Source organism: Notolepis coatsorum (genome assembly GCF_963971535.1).
Source record: "Notolepis coatsorum genome assembly, chromosome: 10".
NCBI lineage: Eukaryota > Metazoa > Chordata > Actinopteri > Aulopiformes > Paralepididae > Notolepis > Notolepis coatsorum.
This window is the reverse complement of record NC_140174.1, coordinates 127003936-127029389: the sequence shown is the minus strand read 5'-3', so window position 1 is coordinate 127029389 and position 25454 is coordinate 127003936. Positions and strand designations below refer to the sequence as shown.

The following is a 25454-nucleotide window of genomic DNA, read 5'->3' as shown; positions in this document are numbered from 1 at the left end:
CAACATGTTGTGTCGCTGTAGCACCTGCTACCGACAGGTCTGTAGAGATGATGCAGTCCCTCACACCCCGCGCACAGACAACAGTCAGGCTACAGTCACCAAGCAAAAGCTGCAGAACTTAACATACGTACAATTCTTCAAATTCAAAATGGGAACAAGAGAAGATCCTCAGGTAATCCGGCTATCCTTGCTGGAATCCACAACATTCCAACTATATTGAATAATAATAATAATATATATATATATATATATATATATATATATATATATATATATATATATCAGGGTTAGAAATTTAAAAAAATTTCAAAGGGCTTTTTTTTGCCCCCCTTAATTGATTTTCGGGGGCTTTTTTTTGTATTTCGGGGGCACTGAATTTTTATGATAAACGGTCGGGGTGGGACGGTTCACAAAATGGACGGTTTGGTTCGTATCACGATTTTGGGGTCACGGTTTTCAGTTCGATATACGTTAATTTTTATTAAAAAAAATGTAACACTCAAATCTAAACATGCTTCTCATTTATTAAAAATAAAATAAAAGGTTTACACTACAGTGTTTACAGCCTTAAATAATGTTTGGCACACAAAGACCGAACTGACTGAAAAATATAGGCTACATTTGTCAAAGTATTAACTTAGTGCAAACAAACAATATGCTCAGCCAGCACTAGACTTTCCTTTCTTTAATATAAACACACAAAAACAATGTCAACCATGTTTAAATTCCCTGATTGTCAGTTCTTAATGGAAAGATTCGTTTTCTGCTTGAAATTATTATGTTTCTGTCTACATTTATTTAGACTAACATTATTTAAATATTGAGTGCAACTGTGGTGGATTACGTAATTCAGTGAGTTGTAACTATCTATGGGTTGGCGCCGGGTCCCCACGGACATTTTAGCGTCACGGACCGCTAAATGTTATCAGCTCCGGTAACGTTAGGAGGAGTTCATAACATCAACATGCAGTGGGACAGCGGCAATAGTCCCAGTTGGAGTTAGTAAAACACAGTTGTATGTTAGCCTTCTTGGATGTTGAATAAACGCCTATCATTGTCTTTAAACACCCCGCCTCTCAGACTCCCATTTCCTCCTCTGCTACAGTAGCTAGTAGCTACGGTGACATTTCATTGACTGTACAGTATTAGCTTGCGGGCTGCGTCGGGCTACCATAGTTAAAACGTGCGTTGTGTTTAAAAACTGCTAACGCTATGGCAAGATGTGTGTATGCCTATGTAATGTTAATGGCTATGTTTTTAAAGTCGTAATGAAGATTGATTTATATTGTGCGTGCCATTTTTACACAAACTGACTAGCACCTGGCTGCAGTGCTGCTGCTGCCTGCAGCCAGTGCAGAACACTGGCTCCGCGCCAAATGCATTTTTTTATTTGCGCGTCATCTGAACCGTACGATACACAGACACTCCATTACTGGATAAATATATATATATAATTAGTAAACTGTCGGGGGCATTAAGTGCCCCCCTTAACTGATTTTCGAGGGCATTTTGTCCATTTTCAAGGGCATTATGCCCCAAGCCCCCGTTAATTTCGAACCCTGATATATATATATATAAAAGAAAAAATAGGTTCCATTTTCTGGCAGACAATCAGACCATTTATTTAAGAATATTCCAAACTTGAGAATTTCTAAGCATGTCTTTTTCAACAGCAAAGTATTATGTCTCAACAGAAGGGGGAAGAAATAATCAAATATGGAAAAAATATTCAAGGAGGCTCCTTGAATGCAACAGAATATGCATTAGTGCTGTGGTTGTATATAGTTGTATAGCACTAATAAATATCAAAATAATCCCTATTTCTACATGTTTTCATTATTTTGGGCCTGCTCGGAAGCCCCTCCCCCCGCTGTTGTTCTGTGGCCACCCTACTCTTCTCAACCAATCGAAAAGAAGAAAAGCATTGTGAGAAAACATAATCGATAGATCCATGTACACAATTCCCTGCCAGTAACAACATCACACAGGACCTATATATCTTAAATTATTCACATAGGGAACCTCTTCTGCCACTCCCCCCTCCCCCCTCCCTTGGCAGCCGGCTAAAAGCCAGGCAACTCTGCAAATGGAACAGTAATTGAATTATAATGAATGACAAACTAGACACTGATCTAAACATCTGAAATAGGTCACAGGTTTGTTTCTAGGAGGGGGTGGGTGGGGCAGAATAATTAACGAGACGAATTAATGTGACAGATTCAATCAGGGTTCACCAATTTGGGTTACAGACTGAAATAGTTTAATGGTCCCTGGTTTACATGGTAAATGGCTGCTTTTTTTATCCAAAGCGCTTTACCATTTGTTCCTCACATTTGACCCATTCACTCACACATTCACACACCGACGGTGGAGGCGACCATGCAAGGTGCCAACCTGCTTATCGGGAGCAATTATTAGGGGTTAAGTGTCTTGCTCAAGGACACATTGACACGCTGCCCGGGAGGAGCGGGAATCGAACCTGGAACCTCTGGATTGCCAGACGACAACCTCCCGAGCCACTGTCGCCCCATATAATCTCATTCCTTCTTAAAAGGTAATACACCAATACTGGACCTAGGAGGCGTTGATGAAATCCCTTCTCAGGTGTTAATGAGATTATGACAAGACATCTGCACGTTTCATTTAAGAAATGATCCATAAAGAAGTATGTATTTATTTTCCCCACGATGCGCAGGACTGCTGCTGAGGGCTATACCGCCCTGCAGAGGCTAACCGCAGTAAGTACAATTACATTTTTCCTAAATTTAGTTATAAGTGAGATTTAACTTCTTCAGAGTTAAATTTCAGAGTTCAATCTTGCTTTGGGGGGTATAAAGAATTGCAGTAACTACAAAATGCACACTAAAAACCGAGGCAAACTGTAGGCCTCCAGTTAAACACAACAGTGCTAAGCTAGCTAATGTTACCCTAGCTCAAGCCAACTAGCTAATGTTAGCTGATGACTAGTGCACACCCCTCACACATGAAAACAAATGATCGACTGGTTAACCCATTAACTTAGCCTACCTGCTCCCTGAACGCTGCATCCTTTGTGACTTCAGATATTCAAACAATCTATAAACACATCGGCGCTAAGATAGCTAATGTTATGTTAATGTTAATGTGATCGAGCTAGCTAGACATTCATAATCAAAACAAAAATGGTAAATGATGCATTTATATAGCGCTTTTAAACAAAACGCTTTACAATCTTTGTTCCTCACATTCACCCATTTACTCACACCGACGGCGGAGGCAACCATGCAAGGTGCCGACCTGCACATCTGGAACAATTAGAGGTTAGGTGTCTTGCTCAAGGACACTTTGACGCGCTCCCTGGGAGGAGCGGGAATCGAACAGGGAACCCTCCGATTACCAGATGACTGCTCTACCTCTTGAGCCACTGTCACCCCAACAACAAAGTTATTAAATACAATTACAAAATATTCAAATAGTCTAAATAGTTTTTGTTATACTGAAAACACAAAGAAAGCTGGAAGAAACATAGTTACTGCACGTATATTCTGCATTGCCTGTATAGCTATCTAGTAAAAAAAAAAAAAAAAAACTGTCTGTGTAGTTACCGTGGTGCTTCTGCAGTGCAGTAACACATCACTCTGTGTAGTTACCGTGGTGCTTCTGCAGTAACACATCACTGTCTGTGTAGTTACCGTGGTGCTTCTGCAGTGCAGTAACACATCACTGTCTGTGTAGTTACCGTGGTGCTTCTGCAGAGCAGTAACACATCACTGTCTGTGTAGTTACCATGGTTAGACACATCACTGGGGAACATTATCACGTCTCATGGCTTCTCCTATCATTGTTATGCCGATGATACTCAACTCTTCCTCTCCTTCCCTCCCTCAGATATCCACGTCTCTGAGCGGATCTCGGCCTGGATGACGACCAGCCACCTCAAACTGAACCTAAGCAAAACAGAATTGCTCCACCTGCCGGCCAAATCTTCCCCGCTGACCGACCTTTCCATCACAGTCGAGAATGCAGCGGTGACCGCGTCCCCGACCGTCAAGAAGCTTGGTGTTGTCCTCGACGACCAGTTGAACTTCTCTGCTCACATCGCAGCAACAACCAGAACCTGCAGATTCCTCCTGAGCAACGTCAGAAGGATCCGCTCCTTCCTGACAAAAGAAGCCACCCAACTCCTCGTCCAATCAACAGTCATCTCCCGCCTCGACTACTGCAACGCACTGCTCGCTGGCCTCCCGGCCACTGCCACCAAGCCTCTTCAACTCATTCAGAACGCAGCGGCCCGCCTGATCTCAAACCAACCGAAGTCGGCCCATGTCGCCCCACTTCTTAGGGACCTGCACTGGCTCCCCATTGATGCACAAATCAGCTTCAAGGCCCTTGACCTGGCATACCGTGCGGCAAAGGGAACCGCTCCCGCCTACCTCCGGTCAATGGTCTCTAACTACACACCCTCAAGACCCCTACGCTCTGCATCTTCTGGCCGCCTCAGACCTACTCCTATCCGAGCTCCGGGAGGGTCATCAAAGAGAAGCCGCCTATTCTCAGTCCTTGCCCCACAATGGTGGAATGAACTACCCACCCCAGTTAGGACAGCCGAATCCCGTCCAATCTTTCGCCGTCGACTAAAGACGCACTTCTTCAACCATTATCTGAAATAATCACCAAAAGAAAAAAATTATAATAAAAAATTTAAATAATCTAACCCTAACTAACCTTACTGTCATGCACTCCTAATAAACTAATCTACACTGTAACACGCAACACTTTGATGAACATTGTTACTCAGCTGATAGAGTTGTGCCCTTCCTGATGACCTGTCGTACAGAACTTGTAAGTCGGTTTTGATAAAAGCGTCAGCTAAATGACTAAATGTAAATGTAAATGTACACATGGCAAATTGTGGTCGGTCACTCACTCACACATGGACGTTTTGTGGGACGCCTTTCTCTGCATCTCCCTAATTCATCACCTCGGACGGCATTATCCACGTTATCCTGCTTTCACTTGCAAAATATTAACACAATAGCCAAACCCAGCTGGTAAAAAAGCCTGATCCAGGAGTCTAGAAGCCTGATCCAGGAGCCTAGAAGCCTGATCCAGGAGCCTAGAAGCCTGATCCAGGAGCCTAGAAGCCTGATCCAAGAGCCTAGAAGCCTGATCCAGGAGCCTAGAAGCCTGATCCAGGAGCCTAGAAGCCTGATCCAGGAGCCTAGAAGCCTGATCCAGGAGCCTAGAAGCCTGATCCAAGAGCCTAGAAGCCTGATCCAGGAGCCTAGAAGCCTGATCCAGGAGCCTAGAAGCCTGATCCAGGAGCCTAGAAGCCTGATCCAGGAGCCTAGAAGCCTGATCCAGGAGCCTAGAAGCTTGATCCAGGAGCCTAGAAGCCTGATCCAGGAGCCACTTGTGGCCGTGCTGCTCAGAGACCCACCCCTTGATTGACTGCTTTACCCAGACTAGCTAGCGTTGATACCTGCTGGTGCAATCTGAAATTATTGTTGGGAACTTCGCATCACTTGTACTAAAATGTGGAACGTGGCACATCGTAGCAGAGTCGAGGAAGCAGAGCGATGTTTCCTACATCAAGGCTGATGGATCTTCAGAGATCAACGTGGCTCAGGCCACAGAGCTTATTGTGAAGCTAGCAGCCCGTCAACACAGCGAAACTGCCTTTTCACGTAGCTAAATGCTTGCAGGAGGGATCGACGTGAACTGAACACAAAATACCAAGAGGCATTTATGAATGCTTCAGATAATAACAGGCACAGTGTAGGGATGATACAGTATTTTTAGCATTAGCAGCCATCGGCATTAGCCGTCACCAGTTCGTAGGCCTGCTAGCATTAGCAGCTATCAACGTTAGCCGCCTCACCAGTTCGTAGGCCTGCTAGCATTAGCAGCTATCAACGTTAGCCGTCTCACCAGTTCGTAGGCCTGCTAGCAATAGCAGCTATCAACGTTAGCCGTCTCACCAGTTTGTAGGCCTGCTAGCATTAGCAGCTATCAACGTTAGCCGTCTCACCAGTTCGTAGGCCTGCTAGCAGTAGCAGCTATCAACGTTAGCCGTCTCACCAGTTCGTAGGCCTGCTAGCAGTAGCAGCTAGCAACGTTAGCCGTCTCACCAGTTCGTAGGCCTGCTAGCAGTAGCAGCTAGCAACGTTAGCCGTCTCACCAGTTCGTAGGCCTGCTAGCAATAGCAGCTAGCAACGTTAGCCGTCTCACCAGTTTGTAGGCCTGCTAGCATTAGCAGCTATCAACGTTAGCCGTCTCACCAGTTTGTATGCCTGCTAGCAGTAGCAGCCATCAGCGTTAGCCGTCTCACCAGTTTGTAGGCCTGCTAGCATTAGCTAGCAAGACTAACAGCCTACTTTCGAATGGATGCCACTGATTGGCGGTGCTACACATAGCCGTGCTGTGGGTCTGAATCTGACAGCAGACATGAACAACAAAAACATATATATCTGAACTGCATTTGAGCAATCTTGCCAGACCCTGAAACTCTGCTTAGCGAACACGCCCTGCTCTTTTGTTCTACACAACAGGTCCTGAAACAATGGCCATGTGGGAAAGAATACACACAACAACAACTCCAATGTTATCTGCACCCATAACCCAAATCTGCCTCTTTTTCTTCCCTCAAACTCTCTCCTACTGTTCCCTCTTCTTGTTCTGTAACATTCGAGAGGCTTCTTCAACAGAAACACCCTGCTATCCAGTTGTGTTGTATTGTTTTGCTGCTCCTATCTTCCTAGGCCACTTCCTGTAACGTGAGGAGGTTGATCTCCTGTGTCCTCGGGCTAGCTGTGGACAATCACCTCATCAATTAGACATCACACACACACACACACACACACACACCTGAGTACACGCACACATATGCACGCATACTCTTGTACACACATCATGCCCACATCACACACGGCTTGGTGTAGGGTTACCTGCAGTTTTCCACTGACCCAAAGTAACAACTCGTCAACGCCTCCCTGGCCTCCTCTAACACGTAGAGGGCAAGAGGAACAGATACCCTGAACCCACACAGTATTAAGATAAGATATTCCTAGGGCGGCTGATTGGCGCAGTGGGCAAGGCGCTCGCCACTAACGCATGATATGCTGGTATCGAGCCCAGCTCTCGCCGTTGCTACCGGCTTGGCCAGTCGTCATACTAACACAATTGGCAGTGTTAGAGGTTGGGAAAGCCGGTGGGTGGGGATTGGACGTTGTGGACAGCAACTCCTACAGGTCGGTTGGTGCACCTGTACAGCAGAATCAAGTATCGGGGGCAGCGTGAGCCTCCCACGCGTTACTCCTCGCCACAGAGATCACGCTGTTCAGGTGAAAAGATGTGACAGCTGCCTCCTCGTGTACCGGAGGGGACACGTGATGCAAGGCTTGGTCCTCCCTGCAGCCGACCAGTGGGAGGCATAGTCTAGCAACGTTCGAGACAGGGGAGGGGAGAATTGAAGGGAGAATTGGTGAGGCGAAATTGGGATGAGAGAAAAAATAGAAAATAAGAAGAAAAAAAAAGATAAGATATTCCTATATTGATCCCTTTGGGGAAATTCAGGCATCATAGCAGCATGGGAGAGGAGAGGTACAGGTATGGGCAGGGTAAAAGTAGAAGACATAAATACAGGCAATACAATTATAGTACAGTAATAGTATGATGACGAAGGGAAACCGGGCAGTCGCAGCGCCTAAACTCTGTAACAAGCTCCCACTAAACATAAAATCTGCAAGCACTCTACAGACTTTTAAAGACATGCTCAAAACCCACCTTTTCGCCCAAAAAAAAATCCATGAGCTAGTTTTGTGTTGTAGTATGACTGGTGTATTATGTCCGTCCGTTCTCTGTCTGCTTGGTTGGCCTGCATGTATTTTTTTCTGTTTTCATATTGTTCCTGTCTTTCCGTTTTTCTTTTTTCCCCAGGCTGCGCCCCGGGCTGATGTAACTATTGGTTGAGGGGCGCAATATAAATAAATGTATCATATCATACAGTAGAAAAGTAAAAATAGGCAGTGTGGGGCGGCTTTGGCTCAGGGGTAGAGCGGGTCGTCCAATGATCGAAGGGTTGGTGGTTCGAATCCCGCTCAAGCCCATGTCCATCCCATCGCCGTTGTGTCCTTGGGCAAGACACTTAACCTACTTGCCTCGTATGAATGTGTATGCATGTGAATGAATGTTGGTGGTGGTCGGAGGGGCCGTAGGCGATGATTATTCGCCACGCTTCCGTGAGTCTGCCTCAGGGCAGCTCTGGCTGCAATTGTAGCTTACCACCACCGGTATGACTGTGTATGAACGAATAATGGACTCTGTGAAGCGCTCTGGGTGTCATGAAGAGCGCTATATAAATCCAAGCCATTATTATTATTATTATTAGTGTAAACAATATAATTAACTCTGAATATACGCATAATGAGCAAGTAGGCAGTGTAATCAAAGGTGCAGATGAGGGTCTATCAGTTATATTATACATTACAATAAATATGGTTACAATAAACACTAGAATCTAAATATTATGAGTACGTAAAGTACAAGGTATACACAGGTGCAATATACACAAGGCATGGTACAGTATACGTAATTCGTTATATTCTGTGCAGTTTAGGTGAGAGTTTAAGCTATTAGGACTAAATAAAACATATAAATACTATAACAATACTAATTTAGACGAGCCCAGTCCTATTGACAACTGTTTTTGTCAATGAATTGGAATCTTATTGGAAAAGTAAATAGCGGCTGGTCTGTTTTACAATAGTCTCATTGTTACCTCTGTGTTGTTAACTATGTGGCAGTTAATCTTTGTGATTGGCAAACAAAGACCTTGCAGCTTTATTGTAATTGTAGAGTAACTGAATATGGAGGGGATTTAGGCTTCCCTCCCTTTTCCGTCCTTCACACCATGAGCCTTCCAACACATTCCTCTTTCTCTCAGCAGGTATAACTGTACCTGGATGGGTGTCTGGCCACTTGGCGAAGCCTCCAACCAACCGGTCCTGTGTTGACAGAATGTAGTTCCTGTTCTTCTCATAGTTACTATACTGGAATACATCTAGCAGCTAGAGGAGAGAGGAGAGGAGAGGAGAGGAGAGGAGAGGAGAGGAGAGGAGAGGAGAGGAGAGAGAGGGGAGGAGAAGAGAGGAGGAGAAGAGAGGAGAAGAGAGGAGAGATGAGAGAGGAGAGAAGAGAGGAGAGTTGAGAGAGAGGAGAGGAGATAAGAGAGGAGAGGAGAGAAGAGATGAGGAGAGAACATTCAAGTAGAATAGAGGAGAGGAGTGAAGGGGTGAGAGAAGAGGAGAGGAGGTGAGGAGAAGTGAGAGAAGGGATGGGAGGAGAGGAGGTGGGAGAAGGCAGGAGAGAAGAGAGGAGGTGAGAAGGGAGGAGAGGAAAAAGTAGGTGGGTAGGTGAAGCAAGATAGGAGAGGAGACGAGTGGAAAGGAGGAAGGAGGAGAAAAGAGGAGAGAAAAGAGGAGAGGAGAGAGGAGATGAGAGAAAAGAGGAGAGACGGGGACATTATTAACCAGTGACATCTTTAAATCCAACATGGCCTGTACCACCCCGACCCAACCACTGTGGCACCAGTTACAACATGGCCTGTACCACCACGACCCAACCACTGTGGCACCAGTTACAACATGGCCTGTACCACCCCGACCCAACCACTGTGGCACCAGTTACAACATGGCCTGTACCACCCCGACCCAACCACTGTGGCACCAGTTACAACATGGCCTGTACCACCCCGACCCAACCACTGTGGCACCAGTTACAACATGGCCTGTACCACCCCGACCCAACCACTGTGGTACCAGTTACAACATGGCCTGTACCACCCCGACCCAACCACTGTGGCACCAGTTACAACATGGCCGGTACCACCCCGACCCAACCACTGTGGTACCAGTTACAACATGGCCTGTACCACCCCGACCCAACCACTGTGGTACCAGTTACAACATGGCCTGTACCACCCCGACCCAACCACTGTGGCACCAGTTACAACATGGCCTGTACCACCCGACCCAACCACTGTGGCACCAGTTACAACATGGCCTGTACCACCCCGACCCAACCACTGTGGCACCAGTTACAACATGGCCTGTACCACCCCGACCCAACCACTGTGGTACCAGTTACAACATGGCCTGTACCACCCCGACCCAACCACTGTGGCACCAGTTACAACATGGCCGGTACCACCCCGACCCAACCACTGTGGCACCGAAATGAGACAGGGAAATCACAAGGATGATCCAGGGACAGCTGGTGAAAACTAAAGAAATACGTCTCTGTGGCTAAACTTGAGCTACAATAATGAATCAAATACAATGCAGTGATGCTGTAGGGCAGTGTTGGGTCTGAGAGGACAGGAGGGTTTAGGTTTACTTTATTTGATCAAGGGGGACAGCGTACATTAATAAAACATTTGACAGATGTAAATGCACCCAATTTTTGCCAAAAGGCTAATTTCCATTGGCAGTCCCCCTGCCAGAAGGTACAGGCTAAAATCCTGTGTGAAAAAGGGTTAGCAATAAAAACAGAATAAAATCAAGATAAATAACATTAGAATAAAAACACAACAAAAGCACATAGACATACGATAGGGATACAGGTCACAATACAGTCATGGACACAAGGACAGAGCACATCATGACATATTAAAAGACCCAGACAAACGCACCATATCCACACACACACCTCAGTGTTGACAATTCTGGTTATCAATGAGCCATTCCTTAACCCTGCACTTGAATGAATGATATGATGTGGACACTCTAATTGTTTGAGGTATTGAGTTCCATTGGGAACAGAGAGAGTTACAGATGGATCGATTTTGGCACTGTTTAGGAACCGCCATTGTTTTTGCACGGCAATTTAAAACGACGATCAAGCGACACCCGACCTCTAGGTCTCACCTAGCATCACCCTGAGCAACTGGTGTTGTTTTCAATCTGGGAGGTTTCTATTGAGACACTGAAAACTGCATGTATAGAATCACTGCAGTATATCTATATCAGGTCAAGGGGTCACTACATCTTCAATATGTAAGAGCATAAACGTATTTTGAAATCACATGTCAGGTGTCATTACATCCATGCATTCTACGCTCTCCATACAAGCTGTGTGTGTGTGTGTGTGAGTGTGTGTGAACCCCTGACACAGTTCTGAACTAGAACAAGCAGCATCATTTGTACTAGCTGTGTGTGTGCGTGTGTGTGTGTGTGTGACCCAGAACAAGCAGCATCATTATACTAGCTGTATGTGTGTGTGTGTGAGAGACCCAGAACAAGCAGCATCATTTGTACTAGCCGTGTGTGTGTGCGTATGTGTGTGACCCAGAACAAGCAGCATCATTTGTACTAGCTGTGTGTGTGTGTGTGTGTGACCCAGAACAAGCAGCATCATTTGTACTAGCTGTGTGTGTGTGTGTGTGTGACCCAGAACAAGCAGCATCATTTGTACTAGCTGTGTGTGTGTGTGTGTGTGTGTGTGACCCAGAACAAGCAGCATCATTTGTACTAGCTGTGTGTGTGTGTGTGTGTGTGTGTGTGTGTGTGTGACCCAGAACAAGCAGCATCATTTGTACTAGCCGTGTGTGTGTGTGTGTGTGACCCAGAACAAGCAGCATCATTTGTACTAGCTGTGTGTGTGTGTGTGTGACCCAGAACAAGCAGCATCATTTGTACCAGCTGTGTGTGTGTGTGTGTGACCCAGAACAAGCAGCATCATTTGTACCAGCTGTGTGTGTGTGTGTGTGACCCAGAACAAGCAGCATCATTTGTACTAGCTGTGTGTGTGTGTGTGTGTGTGTGTGTGTGTGTGACCCAGAACAAGCAGCATCATTTGTACTAGCTGTGTGTGTGTGTGTGTGTGTGTGTGTGTGTACTAGCTGTGTGTGGACACCGTGCTCGTGCTAAAGGAGAAACCTGTAATGCGAATGGAATGTGGAATATGTGTGTGTTACAGTGTACCTCTACACACCTCCCACCCAGAAGGAGTAGCAGGTGTCTACAGGGTTTTTTGTTGTTGTGTATGTGTGTGTGTGTGTACCTCTAGCATAGCTCCAACCCAGAAGGAGTAGCAGGTGTCTACAGGCTTGTTGGGCTGTGTATGTGTGTGTGTGTGTGTGTGTGTGTGTGTGTGTACCTCTAGCGTAGCTCCCACCCAGAAGGAGTAGCAGGTGTCTACAGGTTTTTTGGTGTTGTGTGTGTGTGTGTGTTTGCTGTATGTGTGTGTGTGTGTACCTCTAGCGTAGCTCCCACCCAGAAGGAGTAGCAAGTGTCTACAGCACGGGTCTCAAACTCGCGGCCCGCAGGCCAATTGCAGCCTGCTGGATGATATTTTGCGGCCCCCTACTTGACATCAAAGTTTAGTGTTAAGTGTGGCCCGCGCGCAACTTTTTGCAGAGTCGTTGCGCGAGTTGGAAGTTATTTATTTTATCACTTGTAGGCTACCATAGCACAGGCTCATGACAGCAACGTTACGTTAGTGAAACGTGATTCCGGAGTGATACCAAGTAAAGTGGAAGGAAAATATATCCCGTCACCCAGTGCGTATGGCAGGCATCCTCAAAATGATCCGCCATCTCCTCTGCAAGCACTGCTCCACTGTCTGTGTGTCTACTCTGGTCCAATCACATTCAGCGTCCCATCAGCGTTTTTCCACCCCACCCACAGTCTGCGAATCAGAGGCAGAGTAGGGCGGGTCTTCACGGAATGCGTGTCGTCTCTTTCAACGGTTCAAGTCAGAGCGAGAGTTGACAGCCCATCTACAGGTAGTCTAATCTGCAGGTACTGTAGCTAGTAACCTCTTTCCCAGTTTTATCTCCGTGAGATAAATGTGTTTGATGCAACCTTTCCTCAGAATTCACTGCTAAGAACCACAAAAATAAATGGAATGAAATCATCATATCAAGCTGCAAGCAGAATTATTGTTAAATCTATGTCACGACGAGAAAAAGCAACCAAGTCCTCACTCAGTGGCATGGGTGTTGGCTAAACACAAGAAGCCATTCTCTGATGCATAGATAATAAAATAATGTATGACTGAAGTGATGGAGACCATGTTTGAAGGCAAACAAAAGCAAATCCCCCTCAGATCGCACAGCAACCAGAATAACTGAAATACTGGCTGGTGATTTGATTAAACAGCTTTGTGATAGAATAAAAAAAATGCACAGTGCATTTCCATAGCTGTGGATGAGTCCACTGACACCACTGAGAAGCCTATGTTCTGAAGAACTGTTCATGTTCTGAAATGTTATTGCTAACGATTGAGAGGATTGGATCAGTTGTACTTTGTTTTGGAATACTTAAAACCCATTTTTTGTGGAATATTTGATGCGACCCAGCCTCACCCAGATTCTACCTCCAGCGGCCCCCAGGTTAAATTGAGTTTGAGACCCCTGGTCTACAGGCTTGTTGAGCTGTGTGTGTGTTTGTGTTTGTGTGTGTGTGTACAGTACCTCTAGCGTAGCTCCCACCCAGAAGGAGTAGCAGGTGTCTACAGGCTTGTTGGGCTGTGTGTGGCTTGTTGGGCTCTGTGTGTGTGTGTGTGTGCGTGTGTGTGTACCTCTAGCGTAGAGCCCACCCAGAAGGAGTAGCAGGTGTCTACAGGCTTGTTGGGCTCTGTGTGTGTGTGTGTGTGTGTGTGTGTGTGCGTGCGTGTGTTGTGTGTGTGTGTACCTCTAGCGTAGCGCCCACCCAGAAGGAGTAGCAGGTGTCTACAGGCTTGTTGGGTCGGCCGTGGAAGCCGTCCTGCTGTCTCATCACACACCAGCGCCGGATCCGGTCCAGCTCCTTCTGGCTCAGCGTCTCCGTCAGACGACCCATCAGACGCAGTGCCGCGACCGCGCAGAACGTAGAGCCGCCTGGGCAGACAGACAGGTTCAGCGGTGAGACAGACAGACGGCTCCGTCAGACGGTGAAGCTATGGCTAGAGCCCCGTAGACACACAGACAGGTAGATTGATGACGACGCACGATGTCACATGACGACGCGCAATGTCACATGTCGACGCGCGGTTGTCACACGACGACGCGCGGTGACACATGACGCACGATGTCACATGACGACGTGCAATGTCACATGATGACGCACGGTGTCACACGACGACGCGCGGTGACACATGACGCACGATGTCACATGACGACGCGCGGTGTCACATGACGACGCACGATGACACGCTCGCCCAACACACACAAACACAGGTAAGAGTTAATAGTAAATGGACTGCATTTATATAGCAGCTTTTATCCAAAGCGTTTTACAACTTATGCCTCACATTCACCCACTTGCTCAAGGACACTTCGACGCGCTGCCGGGACGATTGTACGATTGTGTTTTGGTAGTATTTCCTGTGTGCTTTGGCCTCCTGTCCACAATCATGTACAGGTATGTATGGACATTTTTGAAAAGGTAGTATTTCCTCTGTGTTCAAGTTCAAGTTATTTATTTGTCAAATACAGGGGCATTGCAGGTAATGACATTTTTGTGTTTCGAGATCAGCCTCAGTTATCAACAAATGTGCATGATGTGTGAATTTATGTGTGCCATTATTACTGTCAAATGTAATAATTAGGGATGTCCGATATTATCGGCCTACCGATATTGGCATTCAAATGTGATATAGGAAATTATCGGTATCGGGTTTAATTTATTTAACCTTTATTTACCCAGGCAAGCAAGTAAGAACAAATTATGATTTTATTTATTGTCAAAAGTATGCATTCTGAAGAGACCGAAGTGATTGCCGAGCCGGAAAACAGCGTGGAATACATATTTACAGAATACATATTTACAGTACCCAGCGCTGAATCAATAAACGCGATCGATATTTGGAATGGCGATCAGGAATTGGAATAATCTTTTTGGAGAACATCTGATCTGAGGTAAGGAATCTATTTTACCAGTCTTGGGATAATCAGAGCTGTTTTCACCTATATATCAACTAGGGATGCACGATAATTATCGGGTCGATAATTATCGGGCCGATATCAGCAATTGTGACGTCATCCCGATAAACCCGATAAAAGTATTGATAGCTCCGATAATAATATATATTTTTTTACACCTTTCTTTTATAAAAGAAAATTATAATAATTCATGTCAACGTTCACACGCACAATATATGCTTACTTAGGATTTGACTTGATTCAACAACAAAGCAGTCGGGGCAATGGCAAGCTGAAAACGGTCGAAAATGTTTTTTTTTTTTTTTACAACTGAGGTAGGTAGATTACATTTTTTTGAGACTAAAGTACCGAAAAAAGGTACCGTTGGATACCGGTATCGATTCACGATTTACCGTATCGGTTCAAATGTGAACGGTACCCATCCCTACTGACAAAGCACAATACCTGTTGGTTTTTAGTTCACTCATTGTTCAGGGAAACACATTGTTAATGACATTGACGGATTGTGAATTTTGTGATTGACTCAAATTATATTTATTTGGAAAAATAAATATAGTCACTTTATTTGAAGAGTCAAAACTGTTCTCTTGGCTTTGTTTTGTTCATAGTAGTAACGCTCATGTCATGATAAATCTGGTTAGGTCAAAACTACAGAAATATACATAAAAAAAAAGAAAAATTATAATACAATAAATATATATATATATATCGGTTATCGGTATCGACCTTGAGGAGCAGAAAGTTATCGGTATCGATATTGGGGTCAAAAAATCTATATTGTGCACCCCTAATATCAACGTGTCCCATATGTGTGTGTGTGTGTGTGCGCGCTGATCAGGAAATGAGAATAGATATTTCAGCCCACTTCTCTAGTGTGCATACGGTAAGTACACATATACTATCAATAATCTAGCGTTTATTTGAAGACGATTGATAAATACGTTTTTTGTGTATTCCAGAATATTCCAGTAAATGCCGTTTATCACGGAATCTTTATATTTTCCTGAAACTTTCAAGAAAACAAGGGCTTTTCGACAATGTTGACTGCAAACAAGTCATTGATAAGCGACGGGCAGATTAGACACATAGCCATAATTTAAGACATAGATTATGCGTTCACAAGGCTATCATTGAAGTGGGTGCTGGCTAGGGATGCCCCGATCACGTTTTTTTGCCACCGATACCGATCACCGATCATCTTGAGCCATATCAGCCGATACCGATATCGATAGTTTTGGTATACATGTTTATTTTTTTATATATAATTAAAAAAAAATTTTAATAAAAAATATATATTATATAATCATACTTGTAGTTGTATTATCTGCGAGACATCGCCACCACGCAACAAGTCAAAATGCTCGCTATCTGCAAACAGCTCCACTGTCTGTGTGTACTCGAGTAGCCTCCAGCTACGGCCAGGATTCTCCGGCGCTGCAGCTGGACCCTATTGATCACATTCAGCATGCCCTCAGCTCGAATACGCATCGAATCAATGTTATAAGACATTTATATCAGGAGCTATCTGTAGCTACTGCTAGCCGGCTAGATAACGTTAAGACAACGCCTCAGTGAACTATTTAGTTTAATGGGACAGTACGTTTTAAACAGTGAGCTAACGTGAGCTAACGTGAGCTAACGTGAGCTATCATGCACTACTAGACTATTTCTGGAGCATTTGTTGATATCAGGAGCTATCAGTAGCTAGCCGGCTAGATACCATTAACAATGCCTCATGTATTAAACTAAAAGTGAATACCGGTAGTTGACTGGGTAATTTTGTTTAAACAGTAACGGTAGCTAACGTTAGCTCACAGAGGTTGCATGCACTAGAGCCAGGGCTGTACGTTAACTTTTTTTGCACATAGCACTGGTGCTACAGAGGTTTATAGTTTTGTAGCACAGGCCAAAATCTTGTAGCACAAGTATAAAACGTGTTATATTTGTAACAGTCACAAATGTGCCTATTGTATTTGTGTTATTTAGTTGCAGTGCCATGTTTGGCTGTCATTTAGTATATCGCCATGTGTTATTATTACTATGATACTCTCATATGCTATTTTCAATTAATATCATAAACAACATAAGGAATATTAGCATAATTTTGAGTGGACTGAAGGAATGAGTCAGCGTTAATAGTTTTAAATGCAAATAATTTATTGAAACATAGAAGTGGGGTCGGTTGGGACACACACACACAATGGGGGACCCTGATGTAAACAAGACAAACGTCTTTCTCTGGTCTGCATCCCCTTAACAATTGTGTGTATTGAGCCGTACTGTACTGTACCCATTCTGCAATCTGTTAAATAAAGTTTTCATTCACACACAGTTTCAACTCACCACCCCCGCATCATATTGTAGTCTAGTCTGTCTTCAAACTTCCACTCCTCTCGAAACTTGTTTATATTTGAATATCAACATTATCTGTCCATCCTCAGTTTACTATAATATACTCCTGTCCTGACTAGTGACGTCATCATCTTTCCAAACGCACGCACGCACACACACACACACAGGGAAGGGGAGAGAGTGCCCCCCCATTTCCCTTTCCCCAGTCCACACTGTGTCTGCTGGCTCTGCCTGTGATCAGGATTAGCTTGTTAGCTTGCTAACATTGTAGTGATTGTAATGGTACATAAACGTTAATTTCGGGCGATGTGCGCATAAAGGAATGGCGACGGTGCAAAGCATGTAGATGCATTTGACCCGTTGCGAGAGAAAAAAACCCACCACGGACTTATTTCGGGACGTGTAGGCGCACTGCTGTGTTAACGCAGCAGTTCAGTGCGCACCAACCGAGTGAACCGACCAACGCGCTGCTCTGCTTGCAGAAGGCGCACGGATAGGGCGGATATGACTCGTCGAGTTGTCACAAGAGTTTTTTCAAAATAAGATTATCATATGCACCTGAACGTTGCTAGCTTTCGGAGCCTAGCTGGAGCTGCGCGTGGGCAGAAATGAGACCCGCTACAGGATTTTCAAAATAAGAGTATCTATATGAACCGAATCCCTATCGCACCAGTGCTACTGAAGTAAATCCATCCATCGCATAGACCGCTGTTGCTGTAGCACGTGCGATATATATGTCGCACTGTACAGGCCTGAGTCTAGAGCAGACTATTGCTGGAGCTTGTTTACACGGGGAAGGGAGGAGAAGGAGCGGCAGTTTGCAGCTCCGTGTGTCTGAGACAGAACTCAGCAAGTGAGATCTCCGCTAAGAATTGGATCATGTTTTTCGATCGTTTTCACGATCGGCGAAAATAAAGCATTATCGGAATTCACCGATCTCATATTTATACTGAATATCGGCCGATACCGATCGCTGGCCGATCGATTGGGGCATCCCTAGTGCTGGCATTCAATCATGTTTTACCATGTTAACCAGTGGCACTGATAGTGTTAAGGTGCAGTGCAGGGTGCAGCTGAGCTTCTGGAAAAGGTCCCCCAGGGGAACATGGTAAATGGTGCATTTATATAGCAGCTTTTATCCAAAGCACTTTACAATTTTTGTTCCTCACATTCACTCACACATCCACTCACGACGACGATGCAAGGTGCCAACCTGCTCATCGGGAGCAATTAGGGGGGTTAAGTGTCTTGCTCGAGGACACTTCAACACGCTGCCCGGTAGGGCTGAGCCCAAACGTTCGAACGTTTGAACCTTCGTTCGTTACGTTGGCATTCGAATTCTAAATCAACATTCGAATAATTATTTTTTTAATAAAAAAATACTTTTACATTTGTTTCTATTAATTCTGTTTAAACCAATGGGGTTTTTCTTCACAGTTGCAGATACAGATTAGGCTACACTAATATTATAGTATTAAAATAAACTGATGAGTTATATTCATTAAAGAAAGTTGATTTAATTGATTTAGTTGGGCTGGGGCTTCTCCCTGGGCTGGGTCTGGAAAGTTGATTTAATAAAAAGAAAAAAATTATTTAATCAGATGAATCACTTTATTCAAATTGGGGATTTAGTTTGAAGATAGTAAAAAAAAGTAAAAGGTATAAAAGAAATTCTTTACTTTATTTATTAACTTTTTTATTAAAAACGAAGGTTCGAAGGTTCGTTCGGAAAAAAACCCTGACGAAGTTCGAATCCCAAAAACAGGGTTCGGGGACAGCCTTACTGCCCGGGAGGAGCGGGAATCGAACCCGAGGAACCTCCGGATTACCAGACGACTGCTCTCTACCTCCCGAGCCACTGCCCCCTGTGAACTATGCTATTGTTTTGGGGCAACCAAATGGATTCCTCCACACATAATGTTAATATAGTTTATTGGTTTCCACCAAAACGTTCATATTGGCACGCCGTTACAGTACTCAGTATGGGGAGAGTGGTATCGGCGCCTCCTCCCTAGAATCACATGTTTCACTCTCCAAGCACTCACTGTGCTCACTAGGCGATGGTTATATCCCTTGCCTGGTTGCAATGTATATGGACATGAATAAATTATTGAAACGTGTGTGTGTGTGTGTGTGTGTTAATGACAGTACAGCCACTCCATCACCCTTCCATTACCACTTGACAGACCACTATAGTCACCATAAATCACCAACGCTACCTATACATTACCGGCTGCTTATCTGTGTGTGTGTCCCCTCAATCACCACCACCATCTATCTCTCCGTCAACCACATTATCAGACAGAGAAGAAGAAGACGCCAGGCTGCTGTCAGTCTGCATCTACCACATTATCAGACAGAGAAGAAGAAGACGCCAGGCTGCTGTCAGTCTGCATCTACCACATTATCAGACAGAGAAGAAGAAGACGCCAGGCTGCTGTCAGTCTGCATCTACCACATTATCAGACAGAGAAGAAGAAGACGCCAGGCTGCTGTCAGTCTGCATCTACCACATTATCAGACAGAGAAGAAGAAGACGCCAGGCTGCTGTCAGTCTGTATCTGCCACATTATCAGACAGAGAAGAAGAAGACGCCAGGCTGCTGTCAGTCTGTATCTACCACATTATCAGACAGAGAAGAAGAAGACGCCAGGCTGCTGTCAGTCTGCATCTACCACATTATCAGACAGAGAAGAAGACGCCAGGCTGCTGTCAGTCTGTATCTACCACATTATCAGACAGAGAAGAAGAACACGCCAGGCTGCTGTCAGTCTGTATCTACCACATTATCAGACAGAGAAGAAGAAGACGCCAGGCTGCTGTCAGTCTGCATCTACCACATTATCAGACAGAGAAGAAGAAGACGCTGTCAGTCTGTATCTACCACATTATCAGACAGAGAAGAAGAAGACGCCAGGCTGCTGTCAGTCTGTATCTACCACATTATCAGACAGAGAAGAAGAAGACGCCAGGCTGCTGTCAGTCTGTATCTACCACATTATCAGACAGAGAAGAAGAAGACGCTGTCAGTCTGTATCTACCACATTATCAGACAGAGAAGAAGAAGACGCTGTCAGTCTGTATCTACCACATTATCAGACAGAGAAGAAGAAGACGCCAGGCTGCTGTCAGTCTGTATCTACCACATTATCAGACAGAGAAGAAGACGCCAGGCTGCTGTCAGTCTGCATCTACCACATTATCAGACAGAGAAGAAGAAGACGCCAGGCTGCTGTCAGTCTGTATCTGCCACATTATCAGACAGAGAAGAAGAAGACGCCAGGCTGCTGTCAGTCTGTATCTGCCACATTATCAGACAGAGAAGAAGAAGACGCTGTCAGTCTGTATCTGCCACATTATCAGACAGAGAAGAAGAAGACGCTGTCAGTCTGTATCTGCCACATTATCAGACAGAGAAGAAGAACACGCCAGGCTGCTGTCAGTCTGCATCTACCACATTATCAGACAGAGAAGAAGAACACGCCAGGCTGCTGTCAGTCTGTATCTACCACATTATCAGACAGAGAAGAAGAACACGCCAGGCTGCTGTCTGTCTGTATCTACCACATTATCAGACAGAGAAGAAGAACACGCCAGGCTGCTGTCTGTCTGTATCTACCACATTATCAGACAGAGAAGAAGAACACGCCAGGCTGCTGTCTGTCTGTATCTGCCACATTATCAGACAGAGAAGAAGAACACGCCAGGCTGCTGTCAGTCTGTATCTACCACGTTATCAGACAGAGAAGAAGAAGACGCCAGTCTGCTGTCAGTCTGTATCTACCACATTATCAGACAGAGAAGAAGAAGACGCTGCTGTCAGTCTGTATCTACCACATTATCAGACAGAGAAGAAGAACACGCCAGGCTGCTGTCCGTCTGCATCTACCACATTATCAGACAGAGAAGAAGAAGACGCCAGTCTGCTGTCAGTCTGCATCTACCACATTATCAGACAGAGAAGAAGAAGACGCCAGGCTGCTGTCAGTCTGCATCTACCACATTATCAGACAGAGAAGAAGAAGACGCCAGGCTGCTGTCAGTCTGCATCTACCACATTATCAGACAGAGAAGAAGAAGACGCCAGTCTGCTGTCAGTCTGCATCTACCACATTATCAGACAGAGAAGAAGAAGACGCCAGGCTGCTGCCCATTTGAGCTACAGCCACACCCCTGTTCTGGTACAAATATGCTAAATGAGCAAACAAATTAAAAAAAAATTATTTAACCTTTATTTACCCAGGGTAGGTTGGCTGTGCACGGATGCTCTTTTTCAGCTACGCCCTGCTTCACATTCACACAGCTCCATTCACACCTGGGAGCTGCCCAGTACAACCACAGTCTGACACCGTTGGCCACTGAGCAACTCCACTGGAGCAGTTGGGGGTTTAGTGCCTTGCTCAAGGGCACTTCAGCGGTTGGTGTTAAGGGTATGGGAGAGAGTTATTCATTCACTTCCCAAGCCCAGATTTTTCCTGCCAGTCCGGGGGATCGAACCGGCAACCTTCCGGTCACAAACCCGCTTCTCTAATCTTTAGGCTATCCGCTGCCCCAAAATAATGTGTCACAGTGCGTCCGAAGCATTAGTTCTGCTGTGCTCTACCTGGTGAGCCACCCAGGACCTACTGGGAGGTTAAACGCTTTGGGGCTACTTCCCACGCAAAAAGCCAAAGTCCCAGACGAGACTTTCAACCCGTAGAACAAACGGCCACTCGACTTGCAGCCGACCCCTGTGTGCACGTGACACCGTTAGTCTGTGGCTGATTTGTTGGGAGAAATGCCACCGGTTAAAATGGCGTCTGCGTTTTTCATTCAAATGGCTACTCCCCTTAAAACAGGAGCCAAGGACGAGGTTTTTACATCCAAACGTTGCCCCAAATCTCGACTACAGCCGCGTGAAATCAGATTGTTCTTTCCGTTTGGGACTTTTGAGTTTTTAACCAAAAAGATTTTTTTTTTATTATGTAGACCATCTCACAGAGGTGGAATATGCAATTGAAATAAATATTGGCTGTAAAATTTTATAATATATTTCTGTGATTTCGTTTTTTTACCCCCATAACCATAGACAAGCATCTACACACAAACGCACATGAGGGAGAAACTAGATGAACTTCTAGACGACACGATGGGAGGCCTTGAGGCCTCGAGGCGCTGGGGTCTCGGAGGCAGAGTAGGTAATGAGTATAATCATGATCTGACACAGCGAGTGGGTTGTGTTGCATCTGAAATATGCTTGAATGAAGCCTGCCATCTCACCATCAGAACGGGTAGAGGGGGGGGGGGGGGGGGGGGGGGGGGGGGGGGCAGGAAGTCACCGGCGAACCCCCAGACATGTCTTCTCTAGGCATTTCCATTCTACGCCTGTAATTTGCGTGTTTCCTCCCGACAGGGATTGAAGCCCACGACAGAAAGCGGTTCTCAACATGCCGTGGATGTGGATCAAGGCTGCGTGTCGGAGAGCCGACAAAGTGTTAAAGCTTCATCGGTCCTCCATGTTGGAACAATACCATATGAATGTATGATCTGTATGATAGCATACATAGTACAATAATGCTGTATATATCGTGTATACATTATATTTCTTACCTTATATATATATATATATATATCTATCCACATTTGTCTGTACATACCTGCATATAATCCCTTTTACATATCTGTAGATAGATACTATATCTATATCCCCTATACTCTTACGAGTTACACTGCTGGCCAGTATGACTTACTACCATAGTGTCCTTATACCTGCATCACTGTACATATTAATACTACAACTCGGTACATACATCCGATTAGCACTACACTCAGTAGTACGAATTTATATATTTTCTACCCAGTTTAATAACCTGTACAGTGTACATTGTATATTACTATTGCACTTTACGGTTACTATTTGCACTCTTTTCGTTGTACCGTCCTTGTGCTGTATAATGACAATACATTTGAATCTAATCTAATAACGTTGCTTTACCTGCTCTACCACTACACAGAAATCAGGCATTTTCTTTTGAAAGTGGTTACCAATGGTTACAGGCAGCCATGTTGGAAGAAAGAGAACTTCACAAACATTCCGTGCAAGACCTCTATTGGGCATGTAAGGTTGGTGTGTGTGTGTGTTTGCATGCACTTAACTTTATGAGTGTGCGAGTATGGATGTGGGTGAGCATTATGTGCCTGTGTGTGTGTGTGTACGTCTCTGGTGGGATAACAGGGTTTAATTATTTTTTTGGGGGGGGGGGGGGGGGGGCCTGACATTGGGCCTCATGCATGAAGCGATATAAGAACAGATTTCCTCTTACTTTGTTCTTACCTGGGATTCAGCAACGTTTTCTTATTGTTGCTTTTTTCTCAGGCAAGAACAAATTATAAGAGTGGTTTAGAGCACTCTTACCGAAATAAGAAATTCTTACCCCAAAAAAATAAAAAGCCTACCATTGGTTAATTGCCCCCAAATACGACTTTAAAAATACAGAACTTTTCAATAATAAGAATTATTATTATTAGGGATGTCCGATATTATCGGCCGATATTGGCATTAAAATGTAATATCGGAAAATATCGGTATCGGTTTAAAAAAAATATATATATATATACACGTTTTTTTTCTTTTTCTATAACCTTTATTTACCCAGGCAAGCAAGTAAGAACAAATTCTGATTTTATTTATTGTCAAAAGTATGCATAATGTTGTGTTAATTCCACAACAAGAGATATGTAATGTTAATTACCTGAAATTATTCAGTTTTTTGGGGGGGAAACCCTGCATATATCGGTATCGGTTGATATCGGTATCGGAAATTAAGAGTTGGACAATATCGGTATATCGGTATCGGTAAAAAAGCCAATATCGAGCATCCCTAATTATTATTATAACTTATTGCGTGCGTTCTGTCTGAAATGGATTATATATTGCCGTTAGAACAGTTATACTCTGGCCGCCCAGGCCATTGATTGATTGAAGATTTTATTAACAGATTGCAGAATGGGTACAGTACAGTACAGCTCAATACACACAATTGTTAAGGGGAGGCAGACCAGAGAAAGACTTTCGTCTTGTTTACATCAGGGTCCCCCATTTTCAATTCATAATGACATTTATGACATACACAACATACAGATATACAGATATATCATGACATTTATGACATGACATACAGATATGCAGTACTGTATACGTAGCATAGAACGCATATTTAGAGATAGTCTTCAGTGGTTCCCAAACTTCTGTTTTATGCGGACCACTAGATTGTTATCAAGAACATTTGCGGACCACCTCGTATGCAAACAGTAAAACACAAATAAATAAACAACTGACTTAAACCCAGTAATACACGAGACCCTCTTCTTGGACCAAGTAGGTTTAGTCGATAATCCAATGTACAGTTACCCCCACCCGCCTACCCACCCCCCCCCCCCACCCCCAATGTACAGTTACCCCCACCCCACCTACCCATCCCCACCTACCCAACTTCCCCCCCCCCCCACCTACTCCAATGTACAGTTTCTACATCAAATGTATATACTCTCTTTTTGTATCACAAACAGTACTGTATTTGTAGATCTGGTATGTCATAAATGTATAGATGTAGCAGTACTGTCTATCTGTATGTCATGTATGTCATATATATGATGAATTGAAAATGGGGGAGCCTGATGTAAACAAGAGGAAAGTCTTTCTCTGGTCTGCATCCCCTTAACAATTGTGTGTATTGAGCTGTACTGTATTGTACCCATTCTGCAATCTGTTAAATAACATTTTCAATCAATCAATCAAGACCCACATCGCGGGCACTGCATTCCGTTCTCAGAATGGATTTGAGAGAGATGTGTCATCCAGTTTGACTTGGAGCATGCACGGTGTACTATGCGCACTGCCAGTCATCACCAGGCTATATATGCGGAGATATTCAGACTCTAGATCTATTTGCAGAGCCAGATGAGTGGCAACCTGTGCAATTGGCTCTTGACAACGCACAGTCGTTCAGTATTGACAAAGCCTACAGTACTTTGCTGGAACGATTAATTTTGCGTGTACTGTATACAGTACGTGTGTATGCGCGCACTGCGGGAGGTGGCCAGAAGCGCACAACGAGCCAACTACTATTATATAACTACTATATTAATACAGTATATTCCACTATATAGCTATAGGTGCTGTATGATGACAATACATTTGATTCCTATCTCATTTTGATTC

General features: G+C 44.5%; 1 protein-coding gene across 2 annotated transcripts in view; it reads right to left on the bottom strand.

The window, feature by feature from the left end:
• Positions 1 to 25454, bottom strand: part of pggt1b (protein geranylgeranyltransferase type I, beta subunit) — an 88364-nt gene that overhangs the window by 5489 nt on the left and 57421 nt on the right. For both annotated transcript variants that reach the window (XM_084322515.1, XM_084322516.1), the window contains exons 7-8: positions 13674 to 13858; positions 8939 to 9047 (exon numbers count right to left, since the gene is read on the bottom strand). In XM_084322515.1, the coding sequence (XP_084178641.1) occupies positions 8939 to 9047; positions 13674 to 13858 (294 nt within the window). The remainder of the gene's footprint in view (positions 1 to 8938; positions 9048 to 13673; positions 13859 to 25454) is intronic.